The 18,441-nt window shown below is 46.7% G+C and overlaps 1 protein-coding gene across 5 annotated transcripts in view; it reads left to right on the top strand.

The window, feature by feature from the left end:
- The window catches only part of ESYT2 (extended synaptotagmin 2), a 269,954-nt gene that overhangs the window by 151,469 nt on the left and 100,044 nt on the right, over window positions 1-18,441 (top strand). For all 5 annotated transcript variants that reach the window (XM_063921918.1, XM_063921916.1, XM_063921915.1 and 2 more), the window contains exons 2-5: window positions 5,187-5,228; window positions 8,373-8,507; window positions 10,436-10,512; window positions 13,466-13,538. In XM_063921918.1, the coding sequence (XP_063777988.1) occupies window positions 5,187-5,228; window positions 8,373-8,507; window positions 10,436-10,512; window positions 13,466-13,538 (327 nt within the window). The remainder of the gene's footprint in view (window positions 1-5,186; window positions 5,229-8,372; window positions 8,508-10,435; window positions 10,513-13,465; window positions 13,539-18,441) is intronic.

The following is an 18,441-nucleotide window of genomic DNA, read 5'->3' as shown; positions in this document are numbered from 1 at the left end:
AGTTTGACTCCAGTGTCGACTACGATTATGCAAAGTTACAGCCAGAATGGCAGAAAAGTATTCAATATATGATTATTGTAATAAAAGATGATTTGCATATCACTGATGACTCATCTGTCCCTGACACAAGGGTACACATGTTTAAGGGGGAAGAAAGCTGAGGTAAATTTCCCTCCTCTCATGATGAAAAAGAGCGGGAATCTCCAGACAAGAGACTGCAGTTTCCCACAAAGAATTCTCAGGCAGTATCCTTTCCCCACTAGGGCCAGGGTATGATGGGAATCTTCCCCTAGGGTGTCACGTTTGCCCAAAAGGTAGCCCTGACGTAACAGCTATTCTCAGGGATCCTGCAGATAGCATGCACATTCTGGTACACTACTCAGACCGGCGATTGTGTCGGCATGGGTTTATAGCGCTGTGGCAGCGTGGACAGGTGCCTTATCAGCAGAGATTGAGACCCTAGTATGCATATAGATATATATATGTATATATAGAGATATATATATATATATATATATATATATATATATATATATATATATATTAAAGATGCTGTCTTCAGAGATATGTATATATAAAACATACCCAAAGAGACATGAGTATACTGGGTCCTAGAGTCAAAGCTATGTCGATCTCTGCTTGACGTGTCCTGTAGAATATGCAATGGACAGATGATGCCGACTTAAGAGGCATATGGAAGGCTGAGGATTGTGTGGAGAAGGGTTCTCGGACCTGGTCTCCACAGCTATAGCTGGTAATTCTGATATTTTGCCTTATATTCCTGCACAGCCTAGGAAAGCACGACATTATCAAATGCAGCCTTTCGAATAAAGAAACAAGAAAGTCCGAGGTGCGTCCTTTCTTGCCAGAGGCGGGGGCAGAGGAAAGAAGCTGCACAACACAGCTAGTTCCCAGGAACAGAAGTCCTCCCCGGCCTCTACAAAAATCCACTGCATGTCACTGGGGCTCCACAGGCGGAGCTAGGCCCGGTGGGGGCACGCCTTCGTAAGTTCAGCCACAAGTGGGTTCACTCCCTGTTAGATCCCTGGGCAATAGATATTGTGTCTCAGGGATACAAGCTGGACTTTGAGAAGATGTCCCCTCACTGCCGGCCCTGCCGGCTTCCCCCCACGAGAGGGAAACAGTGTTAACTGCAATTCACAAATTGTATCTTCAACAGGTGGTGGTCAAGGTTCCCCTCCTTCAACAAGGAGGGGGTTATTATTCGACCATGTTGTAGTCCCGAAACCAGACGGTTCGGTCAGACCCATATTGAATTTAAAATCCCTTAACATATATCCACCTCATCAGGCGTACCTCAGAATTGTGGTACGGGATTGTCATTACCAATTTCAGACGTTGCCGTTTGGTCTCTCCACGGCCTTGAGAATATTCACCAAGGTAATGGCGGAAATGATGGTGCTCCTGCGGAAGCAAGGTGTCACTATTATCACGTACTTGGACGATCTCCTCATGAAAGCGAGATCAAGAGAGCAGTTGCTGAACAGCGTATCACTTTCTCTGGAAGTGTAACGGCAACACGGCTGGATTCTATATATTCCAAAGTCGCAGTTGGTTTCTACAGCTCATCTGCCTCTCCTAGGCATGATCCTAGACACAGGCCAGAAAAGGGTTTATCTCCCGATAGAGAGAGTTCAGGATCTCGTGACACTGGTCAGGAATCTATTAAAACCAAAACAGGTGTCAGTGCATCACTGCACTCGAGTCCTGGGAAGGGAGGCCATTCCCTTCGTCAGGTTCCATGCGAGGACCTTCCAATGGGACTTACTGGACAAGTGGTCCGGATCACATCTTCAGATGCATCGGTTAATCACCCTATCCCCCAGGGCCAGGGTGTCTCTCCTGTGGTGGCTGCAGAGTGCTCACCTTCTAGAGGGCCGCAGATTCGGCATTCAGGACTGGGTCCTGGTGACCACGGATGCAAGCCTCAGAGGGTGGGGGGCAGTCACACAGGGAAGAAATCTCCAAGGTCTGTGGTCAAGTCAGGAGACTTGCCTTCACATCAATATCCTGGAACTAAGGGCCATATACAACGCCCTAAGTCAAGTGGAGACCCTGCTTCGCGACCAATCGGTGCTGATTCAGTCAGACAAAATCACTGCAGTAGCTCATGTAAACCGCCAAGGCGGCACAAGGAGCAGGGTGGCGATGGCGGAAGCCACCAGAATTCTTCGCTGGGCGGAGAATCACGTACTAGCACTGTCAGCAGTGTTCATTCCGGGAGTGGACAACTGGGAAGCAGACTTCCTCAGCAGACACGACCTCCACCCGGGAGAGTGGGGACTTCATCAAGAAGTCTTCACGCAGATTGCAAATCGATGGGAACTGCCACAGGTGGACATGATGGCGTCCCGTCTCAACAAAAAGCTAAAAAGATATTGCGCCAGGTCAAGGGACCCTCAGGCGATAGCTGTGGACGCACTAGTGACACCGTGGGTGTTCCAGTCGGTCTACGTGTTTCCTCCTCTTCCTCTCATACCAAAGGTGCTGAGAATTGTAAGAAAAAGAGGAGTGAGAACAATACTCGTTGTTCCGGATTGGCCAAGAAGGACTTGGCACGACCTCCACCCGGGAGAGTGGGGACTTCATCAAGAAGTCTTCATGCAGATTGCAAGGTGGTGGGAACTGCCACAGGTGGACATGATGGCATCCCGCCTCAACGAAAAGCTACAGAGATATTGCGCCAGGTCAAGAGACCCTCAGGCGATAGCTGTAGATGCACTGGTGACACCGTGGGTGTTCCAGTCGGTTTGTGTATTTCCTCCTCCTCCTCTCATGCCAAAGGTGCTGAGAATCATAAGAAAAAGAGGAGTGAGAACAGTGCTCATTGTTCCGGATTGGCCAGGAAGGACTTGGTATCCAGATCTGCAAGAAATGCTCACAGAGGACCCATGGCCTCTGCCTCTAAGACAGGACTTGTTGCAACAGGGGCCCTGTCTGTTCCAAGACTTACCGTGGCTGCGTTTGACGGCATGGCAGTTGAACGCCGGATCCTAGCAGAAAAAGGCATTCCGGATGAGGTTATTCCTACGCTGATAAAGGCTAGGAAGGACGTGACGGCTAAACATTATCACCGTATATGGCGAAAATATGTTGCTTGGTGTGAGGCCAGGAATGCCCCTTCGGAGGAATTCCAGCTGGGCCGTTTCCTTCACTTCCTACAGTCGGGAGTGACTTTGGGCCTGAAATTGGGTTCCATTGGGGTCCAGATTTCGGCCCTATTCATTTTCTTTCAAAAAGAACTGGCTTCTCTTCCTGAAGTCCAGACGTTTGTAAAGGGAGTGCTGCATATTCAGCCCCCTTTTGTGCCTCCACTGGCACCTTGGGATCTTAACGTGGTGTTGAGTTTCCTTAAGTCACACTGGTTTGAGCCACTCAAAACCGTGAAGTTAAAATTTCTCACGTGGAAGGTGGTCATGCTATTAGCCTTGGCTTCAACTAGGCGTGTGTCAGAATTAGCGGCTTTGTCACATAAAAGCCCCTATCTGGTTTTCCATATGGACAGGGCAGAATTGCGGACCCGTCCACAATTTCTGCCAAAAGTGGTGTCATCCTATCATATGAACCAACCTATTGTGGTGCCTGTGGATACTCGTGACTTGGAGGATTCCGAGTTACTAGATGTGGTCAGGGCTTTGAAGATTTATGTAGCCAGAATGGCTAGAGTCAGGAAAACTGACTCGCTGTTTATCCTGTATGCATCCAACAAGCTGGGTGCTCCTGCTTCAAAGCAAACTATGGCTCGCTGGATCTGTAACACGATTCAGCAGGCTCATTCTGCGGCTGGATTGCCGTTTCCAAAATCAGTAAAAGCCCACTCCACAAGGAAGGTGGGCTCTTCTTGGGCGGCTGCCCGAGGGGTCCCGGCATTACAGCTTTGCCGAGCAGCTACTTGGTCAGGTTCGAACACTTTTGCAAAGTTTTACAAGTTTGATACCCTGGCTGAGGAGGACCTTGTGTTTGCTCATTTGGTGCTGCAGCGTCATCCGCACTCTCCCGCCCGTTTGGGAGCTTTGATATAATCCCCATGGTCCTTACGGAGTCCCCAGCATCCACTAGGACGTTAGAGAAAATTTTACTTACCGGTAAATCTATTTCTCGTAGTCCGTAGTGGATGCTGGGCGCCCGTCCCAAGTGCGGACTTCCTCTGCAATACTTGTATATAGTTATTGCTTAAATAAGGGTTATGTTTGGTTGCATCAGGGTTGATCTGATGCTCCGTTGTTGTTCATACTGTTAACTGGGTAAGTTTATCACAAGTTATACGGTGTGATTGGTGTGACTGGTATGAGTCTTGCCCTGGATTCCAAAATCCTTTCCTTGTACTGTCAGCTCTTCCGGGCACAGTTTCTCTAACTGAGGTCTGGAGGAGGGACATAGAGGGAGGAGCCAGAGCACACCAGTATCCAAATTATTTCTTAAAGTGCCCTGTCTCCTGCGGAGCCCGTCTATTCCCATGGTCCTTACGGAGTCCCCAGCATCCACTACGGACCACGAGAAATAGATTTACCGTTAAGTAAAATCTTTTTTTTTTTTTTAAACAAATTAACAGGTCTCTGACAGAAAACACTGCCGTAGATGCCCACGCATTTCCAGACACATTGGGGTAAATTTACTAAAGTGGAGATATTGCCCATAGCAACCAATCAGATTCTACTTTTCATTCATCTAGTACCTTCTAGAAGATAATATCTATTGAGTCTGATTGGTTGCTAGGGGCAACATCTCCACTGCTAAAAAAAACCCTCACACTTTAGTAAATATACCCCCTTGTGTGACCCGCAGGAAAGTATTGTGTCTCAAAAAAATGTCAATGCTGTGCGGCACAGTAATATAGGAGATCGTACAATCTTTCTAGAATTGATGATTCATTCACCAGCCCTTACTTTTATATTGAAAATGGCCGGTACAGGCAGGTAAATATGTCTCATCTCCCCATTTATAGCCTCTTCTCACAAATCAATATCTTAAGCTGCAAGTTTAGCTGGTGCTGGACGTAGTTCCGGGAATGAGGCTGTAGTAGTGAATGACTTGGGTACGGGATGCTCCGTCTGACTGATGATAGTGTTCTGTAGCAGTAGCTCAGGTTTCCTTTATAACTTCCTGTTTTTTTAATGCTTTTTATTCGAATTGTCATCCTCATGATTCATTTTGGTCTTTTACAGGTTCATTTTCCAGACATTGAAAGAGCAGAATGGCTAAACAAGGTATGTGTGTACTTTTAATATTAAAACCAAACACTTGACGTCTGTGATCAGGTTATAAAAAGAACAGTGATCACCTGTAACATTTTATTTTTACAATGTAGAAACTGATTTCCTTTATGCATCTGGTTTCCTGTGGTGGTAGTGTAGTGATAGGAATCTGTGTTCATCTGGCAGTGTGTAGCTTCTAGCAGGAACACAGTATAATTTGCATCATGGTTTCAGCACTTTGATCTTCTTGCTTATTATATATCTTTATATAAGGCCTCACACGCTGGTTTCATTACAGTGTCTGTAGCATGCATGAGCATTAATGCTCAGTGTACTATAATGGAGTGTTTATGGGAGAGATCTGGGAAAGCGTATAGAGAATACAAAGGTACAGGGACGCATAGAGGACACTTGTAGCACTCAGCTGATAGTGTGGAAACTGTAGGGTTTTTGGTACAGTTTTTACGTGTTCATGTAACCAGGTTACTTTCTTCAGAGGAGTACATTAATTTGGCCTCTTCTATCGTCTCATGCACGTGATACCCAGATCTAGCAATTGTCGTGCAGCACTCATTCACCATGCAGCAACATCACTTTACCTTATGTATTTATCTAAAATACCTATTCACTTACATACAGTACTGTATATCAGAACAGGATCCGATCTTTAGGTCGACAGTAAGGTGGTTGACACTGTCTAGATCGACCACTATTGGTCGACAGTAAGTAGGTCGACAGGGACTCTAGGTTGACATGTTCTAGGTCAAAATGAGTTTAAAAAGTTTTTTTTTTTTTTTTTTACTTTTTCATACTTTACAATCCACGTGGACTACAGTTGGGAATGGTAACCTTGCCCGAAGCAAACCATACGAGGGGACACGGTGCACTATTTGGGGTTACCGGTCACCAGGGCTTAAAGTGGTCCTGGAGAGGTGGGGGAACTCACCTCGCCCGCAATCCCTTCTGCTTAGTGCGCGCCGAAGGCACGCACGCTGCTGAAAGGGGTGTGGCCTCACAGGGAAGGGTCGTGGCCACACAAAAATACCACCAATTCAAAATAATGCTTCACGGTAGCACAATCTTATTCACATTGCCCGCCCCACATACTAGTGCCCTTTACACACACAATGCCCACAATAGCAGAGCCACTTACACACACAATGCCTACAGCAGTGTCCTCCCCCTCCTAATTTTAGATTTGGTTCACAATGTATATGTTGAACAACCTTTGCTCACCTCTCTTAGGTCTTCTATGTGTCCCTTCTGCTTTCTTGTTTCCTTTGTCTGTCACTCTCCTCCATGTGTCCATACATTTAGCGCTGTGTGTAAGAAACAGCATCGGCGTTCCCCCCCCATATTTAAAATAGGACCAGTGACAAAAATTTAGGGGGAAGGGGCGTGGTCACAAAATAATACCAATTCATATTACGCTGCACAGTAATCTCCATTATTCAAATGACGCCGCACAGTAGCACCACTTACACACAGTACACCAGGTAGAGCCTCTATCACACATTATGCCAGGTAGAGCCCCCTTTTACACAGTACGGCAGGCAGAGCCCCCTTTTACACAGTACGACAGGCAGAGCCCCCTTTTACACAGTACGGCAGGCAGAGACCCCTTTTACACAGTACGGCAGGCAGAGACCCCTTTTACACAGTACGGCAGGCAGAGCCCCCTTTTACACAGTACGGCAGACAGAGCCCCATTTTACACAGTACGGCAGGCAGAGCCCCATTTTACACAGTACGGCAGACAGAGCCCCCTTTTACACAGTACGGCAGGCAGAGCCCCCTTTTACACAGTACGGCAGGCAGAGCCCCCTTTTACACATTACGGCAGGCAGAGCCCCCTTTTACACAGTACGGCAGGCAGAGTCCCCCATAACACAGTACGGCAGGCAGAGTCCCCCATAACACAGTACGGCAGGCAGAGTCCCCCATAACACAGTACGGCAGGCAGAGTCCCCCATAACACAGTACAGCAGGCAGAGTCCCCCATAACACAGTAAGAGAGACAGAGCATCCAGCACCCCCCTGTTTGCCTCAGCACTACACCCCCTCTGTCACATAGCATCCAGCACCCCCACAGTGTCAGTAAGCATTCAGCACCTCCCTCTGTGTTCCCCAGAACTGCTCCACCTCGGTGTCACACAGCACAGCCTCTGTCACCACCATTACAGTACCGTCAGATCCCCACCCCAGCTTCTCATTGGCTGGCGGTCCGCGAGCCGTGATTGGCTCAGGCTTGAAATAGCCGCCCCTACTTCTGATTGGTGCTGTTGTCGGTCCGCGAGCCGGGATTGGCTGGCGGCCGCTGCCACCTATAAAATGCAGCTGGGACCTGATGCTGTGGCCAGGCGGAGGCCGAACTGGTTCCGCCTGCAATTAGAGGTGACGGAACGCAGTTCCGCCCCGTTCCAGCCCACTTTAACCACTGCCGGTCACTGTACAGAGAAAACGACACAAAAAAAAGAGGAAAAAAATGCATGTCGACCTAGAACATGTCGACCTAGAAACCATGTCGACCTACTTACTGTCGACCAATAGTGGTCGACCTAGACACTGTCAACCTAAGTCTAATCTACCAAACATACCACACCCATCAGAACTGCACAGGAGGCTTATTTAGATGCAGAAAGGCCAAATTTATAGGAGAACTCTTTGATTCTGGCCAGATTAGGGCCAAGTAGCTTCATTCTAAAGCACATAAGGCAGTAGGTGACTTGTGTGATAGCAGGAGGATAGTAGGTGGTGGATCTGAGTAGGGTAGCACATACTAATGTCTAATCAGCCAACCGCGTGACAGCAGCTCAGTGCATGAAGGCATGGTCAAGACGCTAGTTTGATGTTGGGACAAAACCGCAGAATAATGGAGGAATGTGATGTATGTGACTGATTATTATAGCTGGGGTGCCTCCTATCTTTGTATTGCCTGTCTGTATGTCTGTCTTTCATTAATAATCTAAAAAAATATAGCTTTATTTGCACAGAACTAACTCATCCCATGCACAGTTAATGTATGATTTGATTTATTTTTACTATAACCATACTATTATGAGCATCACTAACTTGTATTACATTATGGTCTTTATTCATTGCAGTGTAGTTTTTAGAATATGAATCACTGTATTATTCTGATATTTGTCATCACAGACCGTCAAGCACATGTGGCCCTACATCTGCCAGTTCATAGACAAGCTGTTCAGAGAAACCATAGAGCCAGCGGTCAGAGGAGCAAATGCCCATCTGAGCACCTTCAGCTTTACCAAGATTGACATGGGCCTCCAGGTGAGTCACAATGTTTATGTTCTCTGAGGCTTACTGACATAAGTGTGTATACCATAAGCAATAGTAGTAAGTGCATGTGATCTGTGCCGGCATGTGGTGAATGCATTATATTTATTTTGGTGTAATTTCCCATTGTGGTATGGTTCCCTGCCCTGCTAATGTCATTACGGTTGCTGCAGTACATGTAAACTGCAGCAATAACAGTACATCTCACAACATTCCTGATTAGAACGTTAGGACTAATTAGGCCCAGATTCTGTCATGCCCGTGTCTAACTAATAAGGCCATGCCACTGTCATGCAGATCACGCCCTTTTCACATTTTTGTTCTGAGAACTTTTCAGATTGTTGGCATGTAAGTGATAGTTTACATCTGCAGAGAGGAACTTTGCAGATAGAAGTCAGATGAAATGAGTGTAGATTCTTGTACATTTCTTCAGCTGCACATCAGAAATTGGGATTGTTAGTGCCTTGCTTTCTGAAGAAAATACAGCATTGGCCTGACTCTTGCACAGGTAATGCAGGTCAGCCAATATAGGTCTGTGCTTTACTTTTCTCATGATGTCAATCCTGTAATCCACCATTGCACAATTCTCCTGGCAGCAAGGTATAAAGGATTCCCAGTGGCCTACAGCTTGAAATAATGAGCTTTCCACTTTCAGATATCCACAATTCATAGGTGGTGAAGACCTGTGCAGCACTCGGTTAGATCCCCTGATCCATTACCTACACCCCGCCAGTGCTGGATGATTTGCTGTATCCAGCCTTTTATCAACTTGCGGTGATATAGGAAATGGTGGAGGTCCCAGAGAATGGTCCTCATATAACGGCTGTATAGGGGTGTGGGTACAATATAGGATGATAAGTATGGTCCAAACGTATTGCAGCAGTTTTACACAAATTTAGTTGTTGTTTTATATGGTTTGGAAGCATCCATCAAATATGACAGAAGGACCCTAATGTTAGAATGTTAGTCAGTATTAAGCTTAGAGGGTCTAATAGACAAAATTGGGCTACAGCCTAAGGCCTAGAGCTCTTGCCTCCCGCACAAGGCTGCCCATTAGCCATAATTGTATATTAAGTTACTTTTAGTATTGCCAGGCTATTCCTGCCAAGTCACCAAAGCCATGCTATCCCGTAACAGAGTAGGTGGCCTATTACTACTTCTGTCTGTTCTGTACAGTCTATAAATAAAGTAATTGGAAGACCTTAGGGGAATAATATTCCTCCAGTGTAAGGTTTGGTATTTTGAGCGGAACCATGTAGACTTTATTGCCTCTCCTCATTGGCACTGATGTAAATGAAGTAGCACTTTCTGCGTGCTACTGCATAATGTTATAAAACGCTTAATATCATAGCTTATCCATACTTGCCAAGAGATCCCAGAGGAGAGACCCAATGGCATGTGTGGAATTGTGATGACAGGAATCATTTAACCACTAGAACAGGGAAGTAGGTGGGATTCAGGAAGGTGGTATACTCTTCCTGGAGTCCAGTAGAGCTCCATGCAGTACAGGAGTCTCTAGGAGAGTCCGGGAGAGTAAGCTGCCTACAGCATTATACACAGTAAGAGAACCTTGCTTCTTTTGAAAGAACTGACAGAAACATTACAGTAGTTGCTACTTGGATAATTAGATGTCCTATTGACTATACAAAGACAACGTTTAAAAACAGCATTACCACAAAGATGCTAAATATGGACGGCCCCCGTAGTTCATCCTCCTCACTGCCAAGTTCCTTACAGTGTCTTTACCTTGTAGGAACTTCTCACGAGTTATAATTTTGTGAACTGGTAAAGTGACAGAATGTTGTGTGATTGTGTGTAGTTAGATAGATATGTATGTACATACAATGTATTCTAAGATGTATGGTGGGCTATAGAGTTTTCCAGTACATTACTCTAACCCCTTAATTCTCATTTTTTGGCAGCCATTACGTGTGAATGGTGTAAAAGTATACACAGAGAACGTGGACAAAAGACAGATTATATTGGATCTTCAGATAAGGTACATTTCCTGAAATTACAGGTATTTCTGTGTATTTTCCCATGGAGTCATATCCTGCTAGTCATTTTTATATAGAACTGAATTACCGTATATACTCGAGTATAAGCCGACTTTTTCAGCACTTTTTTTTTGTGCTGAAAAAGCCACCTCTGCTTATACTCGAGTCAGCTTTAGGAGGGACACGGAGAGCGCAGCGCGCGGCTCTCCTGTGTCCCTCCTGCATCTCCGGCGTCAGCGGCTTCTGTGTGGTAAAGGAAGTGCACGCAGGAGGGACACAGGAGAGCCGCGCGCTGCGCTCTCCGTGTCCCTCCTTCAGAAGACAGCGCGGGAGCGACGGAGGGTAAGTATCTAGCACTGTGGGGCATATCTGGCACACCTGGCACTGTGGGGCATATCTGGCACACCTGGCACTGTGGGGCATATCTGGCACTGTGGAGCATATCTGGCACATCTGGCCACTGTGGGGCATATCTGGCACTGTGGGGCATATCTAGCACATCTGGCACTGTGGGGCATATCTGGCACTGTGGGGCATATCTGGCACCGTGGGGCATATCTGGCATTGTGGGGCATATCTGGCACTATGAGGTCTGTGTACGGGTAGAGCTGCATTTCCCACCCTAGGCTTATACTCGAGTCAATAAGTTTTCCCAGGTTTTTGTGGTAAAATTAGGTGCCTCGGCTTATATTCGGGTCGACTTATACCCGAGTATATACGGTAAGTGCTAGTAAGATAATATAGCTTTAAAATAAAAAGTATTAATACTGTCAGTGTAATAATAAAAATTCATTTTATAATAAGTTGCTATTATAAAATGAATTTGATATTAAGGGTGCTGCAGCTATTCAGTTGTTTCTGCCGCCGGGGGCACATAATTTCTGCTTACACCTACCCCATGCTGGCGAGCAGAAAAGTGGACCATTTGGGTGCAGAAAAAGCACTTTTTGCGTTGCACCCAGCACTTTAGATGGGTTTATCCATTTTACGTGGCTAAACCTGGCACTGCATGGCGCGATCAGCATGATAGAACAATGGGTGCCCAAACAATTGCATACCACCCTATCTAAAGTGATGGGGTAAATGCAATTTTGGGAGCCCATTAAACAACTGAATCTCCCCAAAATGAAAGAAAATGCCCAGCACAAATATTTTAGTACAGTCACAGTTAAAGATAAATGGCTGACAGTTGGCCAGAGTAAGACCTCCCAGTCCCACAAAGTAAGTACTGCATATGCGCCATAATTTCAGCATAATGTTTAGAAATATGGAGCATATTGCTGAAGAAATAAACAATATTAGTGCAGGTTGCCAGTAGGATGGGCAAGTGATTAAATGTAATAGGAGCCAGGCGCTGGGCATTATAGATACTCCACTGTTGCAGACAATGGGTGGAATTCAAATGTTTGAAAAGTCGGTTAGGTGTCTGTTTTTTCCTGTCTATTTGATAGGAAAAACATACTCCCAACCTTTTCAAACATTTGAATCTCCCCCAATATATGGCAATTGAATTGCTATTTCAGGGCGTGTGGCCTGTGAAAAAAAATACAAAAAAAATCTATGGCTTTTAAAAATCAGATCAGATCATTGGGGGTGATTCAGGCCTGATCGCTAGGGTGCGTTTTTTGCATCCCTGCGATCAGGTAGTTGCCACCTACAGGGGGGGGAGGGTTTTGGATGTGTGCAGGTGTGCAATCGCATTTGTAGCAGAACTGCACAAACATAAGTTTGTGCAGTTTATGCTCAGCCCAGGACTTACTCTGCTGCTGCGATAATCGGGGCCAGAGCTGACGTCAGAAACCCTCCCTTCAAACGCCTGGTCCCTCCAGCGTTTTTCAGGACACTCCTTAAAAATGGTGAGTTGCCACCCACTAACGTCCTCTTCCTGTCAATCTCCTTGCGATCATCGGAGCGTTCGGGTTTTTCACACCATCCCGACGCTGACCGGCGCTCTCCATTGCTGCGGTCCATCGCGCCTGCGCATTGCGGTGCATACACATGCGCAGTTCAGACCCGATCGCAGCCAGTGAGAAAACGCACAGCAGCGATCAGGTCTGAATTACCCCCATTATCAGGCATGTTTCAAATTGTGTGGATATATGACCCCAGGCCACCGCAACTGAACCAAGAAGGCAGCCCTCTTCCTGCCTTACGGACCGGCCCAAGCCATACCTGATGGTATCTGATCTCTGGGCCTGTGTGATGAGACGGCTGCATTTCATCCAGTTTGGCCACTCTGGGCCTGAGTCAGACGCAAAGTGACTGTGTATGTGTGAAGCAGCAGAAGCCACAGTTACTACCTTACCAACTAATATTGGCACTCGCATCCGCTCCATGTTAGGTGCAAGAGATCTGTCAGAAACATGGCTTCCCTTGCCTTCCTGGTACGTACAACTTAGAATCAAGCGGAGCGTTGGCTTCACGCCCATGATACTTCCATGAGACCAATCTCTTGCTAACCAGTTTCAGCCCATTTCACGCAAAGCAAGATCTGGCAGTGATCCATCCAGCTCTAAAATGACCATAGGTATGCAAAAATACGTGAACTCTCTTCCGGGCTTGTGCTGTATGGTGTAAATGGCTATTTGTGTCCGTGAGGAGAAATCCGCCTGACTCAGAAACAGGCCCTGTGGGGTAATGGTTCTGTCTTGTGGAGCTACAGGCACAGTATTTCCTTACTGGAATCCCCATAGTGCAGGAATGGAACAGTGTAATAAGTGGTTCACATTTGTTGGTTTGAATGTATGATCCCTGGTGTGAGCTCTTAAAATATGTATACCTTTTCTCGACTTTTGCTAAACATGTTTGAAGTAAATCCTTTTTTCCTGCCAAAATATACCCTAATCATTCAAGTTAGCAGCTAATTGCTCTCGCATGTCCGACATGACGTTACTGCAGTCTGGAGCAGATTTGCCAGTTTCAAATACCTCTTTGTTCTTTGTTTCTTTTACCCAGTTTTGTAGGAAATACAGAAATTGATTTGGAAATTAAGAGATATTTCTGCAAAGCGGGTGTGAAAAGTATCCAGGTAAATGCTTATCCTTTCTTACTGAAATGGGACGATCATCTGTCATCTTTACCTGTGAGGTATCCGGTCTTTAGGTCAACAACACTTAGGTCGACCACTGTTGGTTGACATGCATTAAGTCGACATGGTTATTAGGTCAACATGGTCACTAGGTCGACATTTCAAAGGTTGACACACGAAAAGGTTGACATGATTTTTTCACATATTTTTTAAATTTTTTTGAACTTTTTCATACTTTAAGATCCACGTAGAGTACGATTGGGAATAGTAACCTGTGCTGAGCGCAGCGAGGCATCTTGCCCGAAGCTTGCGAGCCATGCAAGGGGACACAGTGCACTATTTGGGGTTCCCGACCACCTTACGAAGAAATCTACAACAACAACAAAAAACTCATGTCAACCTTTTTCCATGTCAATTTTTTCCATGTTGACCTAATGTGTGTCGACCTATTTCAGGTGTTGACCTAGTCACTGTCGACCACTAGTGGTCAACCTAGTTACTGTCGACCCAACGAACCACACCCACCTGTGAAGGGTAGAAATGCAATAGGAGATGTATTACCAAATTAATACAAGCACCAGGCTAGCTACAACCTCCAGGGCAACAGCTTACCACTAGACTCCCTTAATGGAAATAGGGTACTGTAATATTTGGTATCTTGTAAAGTAGAACAGTCAGGTTGTACAACAGAGCATAAGACAGACAATAAAGCAGTGCCTAATGTTATCAGTGATCTGCCTACCACCAGGGAGGTTAGGCCCAGTAGTGGGCACATCCCACTGTTCCACATACACAACTCACCTTCCACTAGCTTCCACAAACCTGGTTTTGCTTTTAAAAGTATTGCCATTTTAAAAAAAAATCGGGCAGACTCACCGGAATTGCGCCTTCTCACAGGCTACTACGTTTTCCCTGTAGTCTGTTATAGCAAGTGCTAATGGTTGCTTGGTGCACTTCCCTTTGTTGGATTCATTAAGAGCCCTGCTGTGCAAACCTAGAAAGCTTTCTGTGATTTATCCAGCAATGTGAGGGAGGGCTCTAACAGATGACACTGGTCACTTATTGACTCTTCAGTGTTCCTACACAAACTAAACCTGCAAGCCAGTAACCCACATTATAGATGCTAGTTCCTGTTATTGTGGTGATCTGTACATTTCCTGCCAGTGCTGCTGCCACCATGCACCGCACAGGTTTAAGGTGACCCTTGAAATGTATTTGCACATGCATTAGAGAAATGTTATTTTGTTAATGTTTTTTTTTAATGTTACCGTAGTTTGGGTATAAGCTGCCATTATATTGCACTATTTAGTTAAGGTGAATAATTAGTGCACCTTTTTGGGTGGAAGATTTTGTAACCCCCCTCACTCCTTGCCACTCTTTGCCTCAACTTTGGGACCCCATCTATTATGCTGTTGGGCTCGTGAAGAAATCCAGTCCCCACAAAAGAGCGGCCAGCTTGGAGTAGGCCCCAGACAGATCCCTTTGTGACTCTTTGTATATGTTGCATAATGGTGCCTTTAGCTACTTGAGGACAGTGGACAGGAGAAGAGGCTTCTTGGTGGGTAGCCATTTTCTTTAGTGTGCCAAGCAGTGATGAGGATGGAAGTATGAGAGCAGGTTATAGGTATGGTAAGACGTGCAGAGTGAGCTGACTAGTTTAATAACAATATTTCTTTCTGCTGCGGGGTTACATTGGGCTCCACGAGGATAGACATATGGGTGTAGAGTAGGATCTTGATCCGAGGCACCAACAGGCTGAAAAGCTTTGACTGTTCCCAGAATGCATAGCGCCGCCTCCTCTATAACCCCGCCTCCCTGCACAGGAGCTCAGTTTTGTAGTTGGTGCCGCAGATACAGGCACATAACAGAGGGGCTGCTCTGGGCAGCCCTAAGAAGAGCTTTTTAAGAAGAAAAGTGAAGACTTCAAGGGCTGCAGCAGTGTGTATATGTCTTTTGACATTCACTGCTGCAGCTCCATCTCTCCCCAGTGGCGCTGTACACTCCCGAGCCCTGGTTGCCGGGTAACTACAGCAGGAGGCTCCAGTTTTCTTCCATGGTCAGGCACACACGATGGGGGCTCTCCAGGATCGCGTGGCTGCGCTTCGGGAGGTGGTGAGTGGGTCCCGCTTGCGGGACCCGTACTTTATCACGATCCGGTGCGGTCAGTGGGAGGCGTGCGCTGGCGGTGGACACTGTGGCAGTACAGACAATCCCACTAGATCACCAGGGCATGGGTGCAGGTCAGGTTTTCCCTGAAAACCATTTTATTAGTAGCCCACAGTACCCTGTGGTTTTGCCAGCAGGGAGATAAGGCTTAGACCTGGAGCCCCTCCCCCAGCCCCAGGGCACCATTTCCCGCAAATGTTCCCGCCCTGGAGCTGCATATCTGTCTCTCCCTCACTCCCTGTCAGTGTCTGCGGCGCCATTTCTCTCAGCTACACTTTTCCTGGGACTGCTTGAGCAAATCCTCCTGTGTAAAGCCGCCTGGTTGTCAGCGCTGTGACTTTACATGACACTTAAGTATTCTACCTGCCTATTAGTCAGTGTTCGTAAGAAAGAGTGCATTTAGTCAGGGTTTTCTAGTACAATTACACTGTGCTATACATTCAGTTCTTACTGTGCAGTGTTATATCTATTGACTACATAGCTATATAAGCTGGTCCAGTGCATTATTATTGTTCGTAATAACCTCTGCATTGTACAACTGTGACTATATGTGTGTGTATTAGCTTGCTGAGGGGTTTCCATTTCGTGTCTCACTCAACTTGCTATCCCTATATTCTATAACCTGAGGGGGCTTGGTGCGTCAGGTTTTATATTTATATAGGATTTTCACAAGATATACTTTAATACGTATTTTTCTCCATATCTCTCCTATATCTCTGCTTGTGCTGAATACACTGCGCAGGGGTTTGGGTAAGAGGTATTGTGCTGCTGCCAATTGTACTGTGTTACCTGATACTGCAAGTTATATCATGTCTGCTTCTGAAGGTAACGGTTCTGGGGCGGAACACACTGCAGGTGTTGCTGAAGCCACAGATCCATATGAGGAGAATATAGCAGCTATGGGCTCTGGTTCTGGGGGCTCCTTGCCCCCCAGTGGGACTGTGGCAACGGAGGTACATAATGACCCACCGTGGGCTGCTTTTTCCACGCTTCTGCATACGCTAGTTAATAAACTAACACCCCCTATGCGACCCCCTATGCCGATGCAACCGTATGTGGTCCCTGCAGCTAACCCGCCGTGGGCGGACAATTTATCTTTCAATTGAAGAAGTTGAACCAGTCCCTGACTACTAAAAAGTCTGACCCTCGCTCGCCCAAGCCCAAGGGGTCCTCTAAGCGAGCTCTTATCTCCTCACAATCCACTGCTGTCACTGACACCTCGTCTGATGAAGATGGCACTTACACTGACCCCACAGATTCTGACACAGATACTCCTGATGGGGAGGGTAGTTCACATGTGGATGTTCCTGATCTTTTGGGAGGCTATTAAGTTGATTTTACAGATTACGGATGATCCCGAGCCATCCGTCCCTCCTAAGAAACCAGATAGGTTCAAGCATCAGAAGGTGGTTAAACAAGTTTTACCTCACTCTGACCACCTAGTGGATATACGTCAGGAACCCTGGGAAAACCCGGGTAAGAAGTTTGTGCCTCAAAAGAAGATGCTGGCTCGCTATCCCCTCGCGCCAGAGCTGTCTAAAAATTGGGAAATGCCTCCTCCAGTAGACTCACATGTGGCTAGGATGGTGGTTTCCTCAGCTCTACCTGTCACTACCGTCACGTCTCTAAAAGAGCCTACGGATAAACGTGTGGAGGGTTGTCTGAAAGCGATTTACACCCTCACGGGTGCTGCACAAAGGCCCACTATTGCAGCAACATGGGCTGCAGAGGCTATTGAAGCATGGGCCTTGGAGTTAGAAGCTGAAATCTCTTCTGACCATGCTAGACAATGCTTGTCATATATTGTCACAGCTTCTCACTATATTAAAAAGGGGGCTTCTGATGCCGGTATCCTAGCAGCCAAGGCCTCTACTACATCAGTCCTGGCTTGCCGGATATTGTGGCTGAGATCATGGTCTGTGGATCTGGACTCTAGAAAAACCCTGGAGGTACTCCCTTTCAAGGGAGATATTCTGTTTGGGGAGGACTTAAATAAGATTGTGGCTGACTTGGCTACTGCCAAAACTGCCTGTCTGCCAAGTACTGCTCCTTCTGTGTCGAAGGCTAAAGGTACTTCCTTTCGCCCCTTTCGTCCTTCAGGTAAAGCAAAAGGTCAGGCGTACAACAAGCAGGCCCGACTTACAAAGCCCAAAAGAGCCTAGGCAGCCCATCAGCCAGCTTCCAAGACCGATAAGCCTGCCGCATGACGGGGCGGGCCTCCCCATGGGGATCCCAGGGTGGGGGGCAGGCTTCTAGGGTATACCCAGGAATGGTTGAAGACCACTTCAGATGCCTGGGTACGGGATTACGCCATAGCCTTCAAAAACCGACCCCCTCATCGATTTTGCCGGACAGACGGGACGTTTGACCAGACAAAGGCAAACACTCTACATTCGGTGGTACAGACCCTCCTGGATACAGGAGTCATAGTACAGGTGCCTCTTGCGCAGAGGGGCCGGGGTACTATTCTCCGCTGTTTCTAGTCCCGAAACCGAATGGGTCCTCCCGGCCCATTCTCAACCTCAAGGCATTGAACAGGTTTGTGAAGGTTTCCAAGTTCCGTATGGAAACCCTTCGCTCTATAGTTCTGGCCTTGGAACCTGGTGACTACATGGTCTCCTTGGACATACAGGATGCTTACCTGCATATTTCTATAGCAGCGTCACATCAGCAATACCTGAGGTTTGCGATTGGCAACCTCCATTACCAGTTTCGGGCGTTACCTTTTGGTTTAACT

The sequence above is a fragment of the Pseudophryne corroboree genome, chromosome 5 (genome assembly GCF_028390025.1).
Source record: "Pseudophryne corroboree isolate aPseCor3 chromosome 5, aPseCor3.hap2, whole genome shotgun sequence".
Classification (NCBI taxonomy): Eukaryota; Metazoa; Chordata; class Amphibia; order Anura; family Myobatrachidae; genus Pseudophryne; species Pseudophryne corroboree.
The sequence above is the reverse complement of the archived record's forward strand: the minus strand, read 5'-3'. Positions and strand labels throughout refer to the sequence as shown.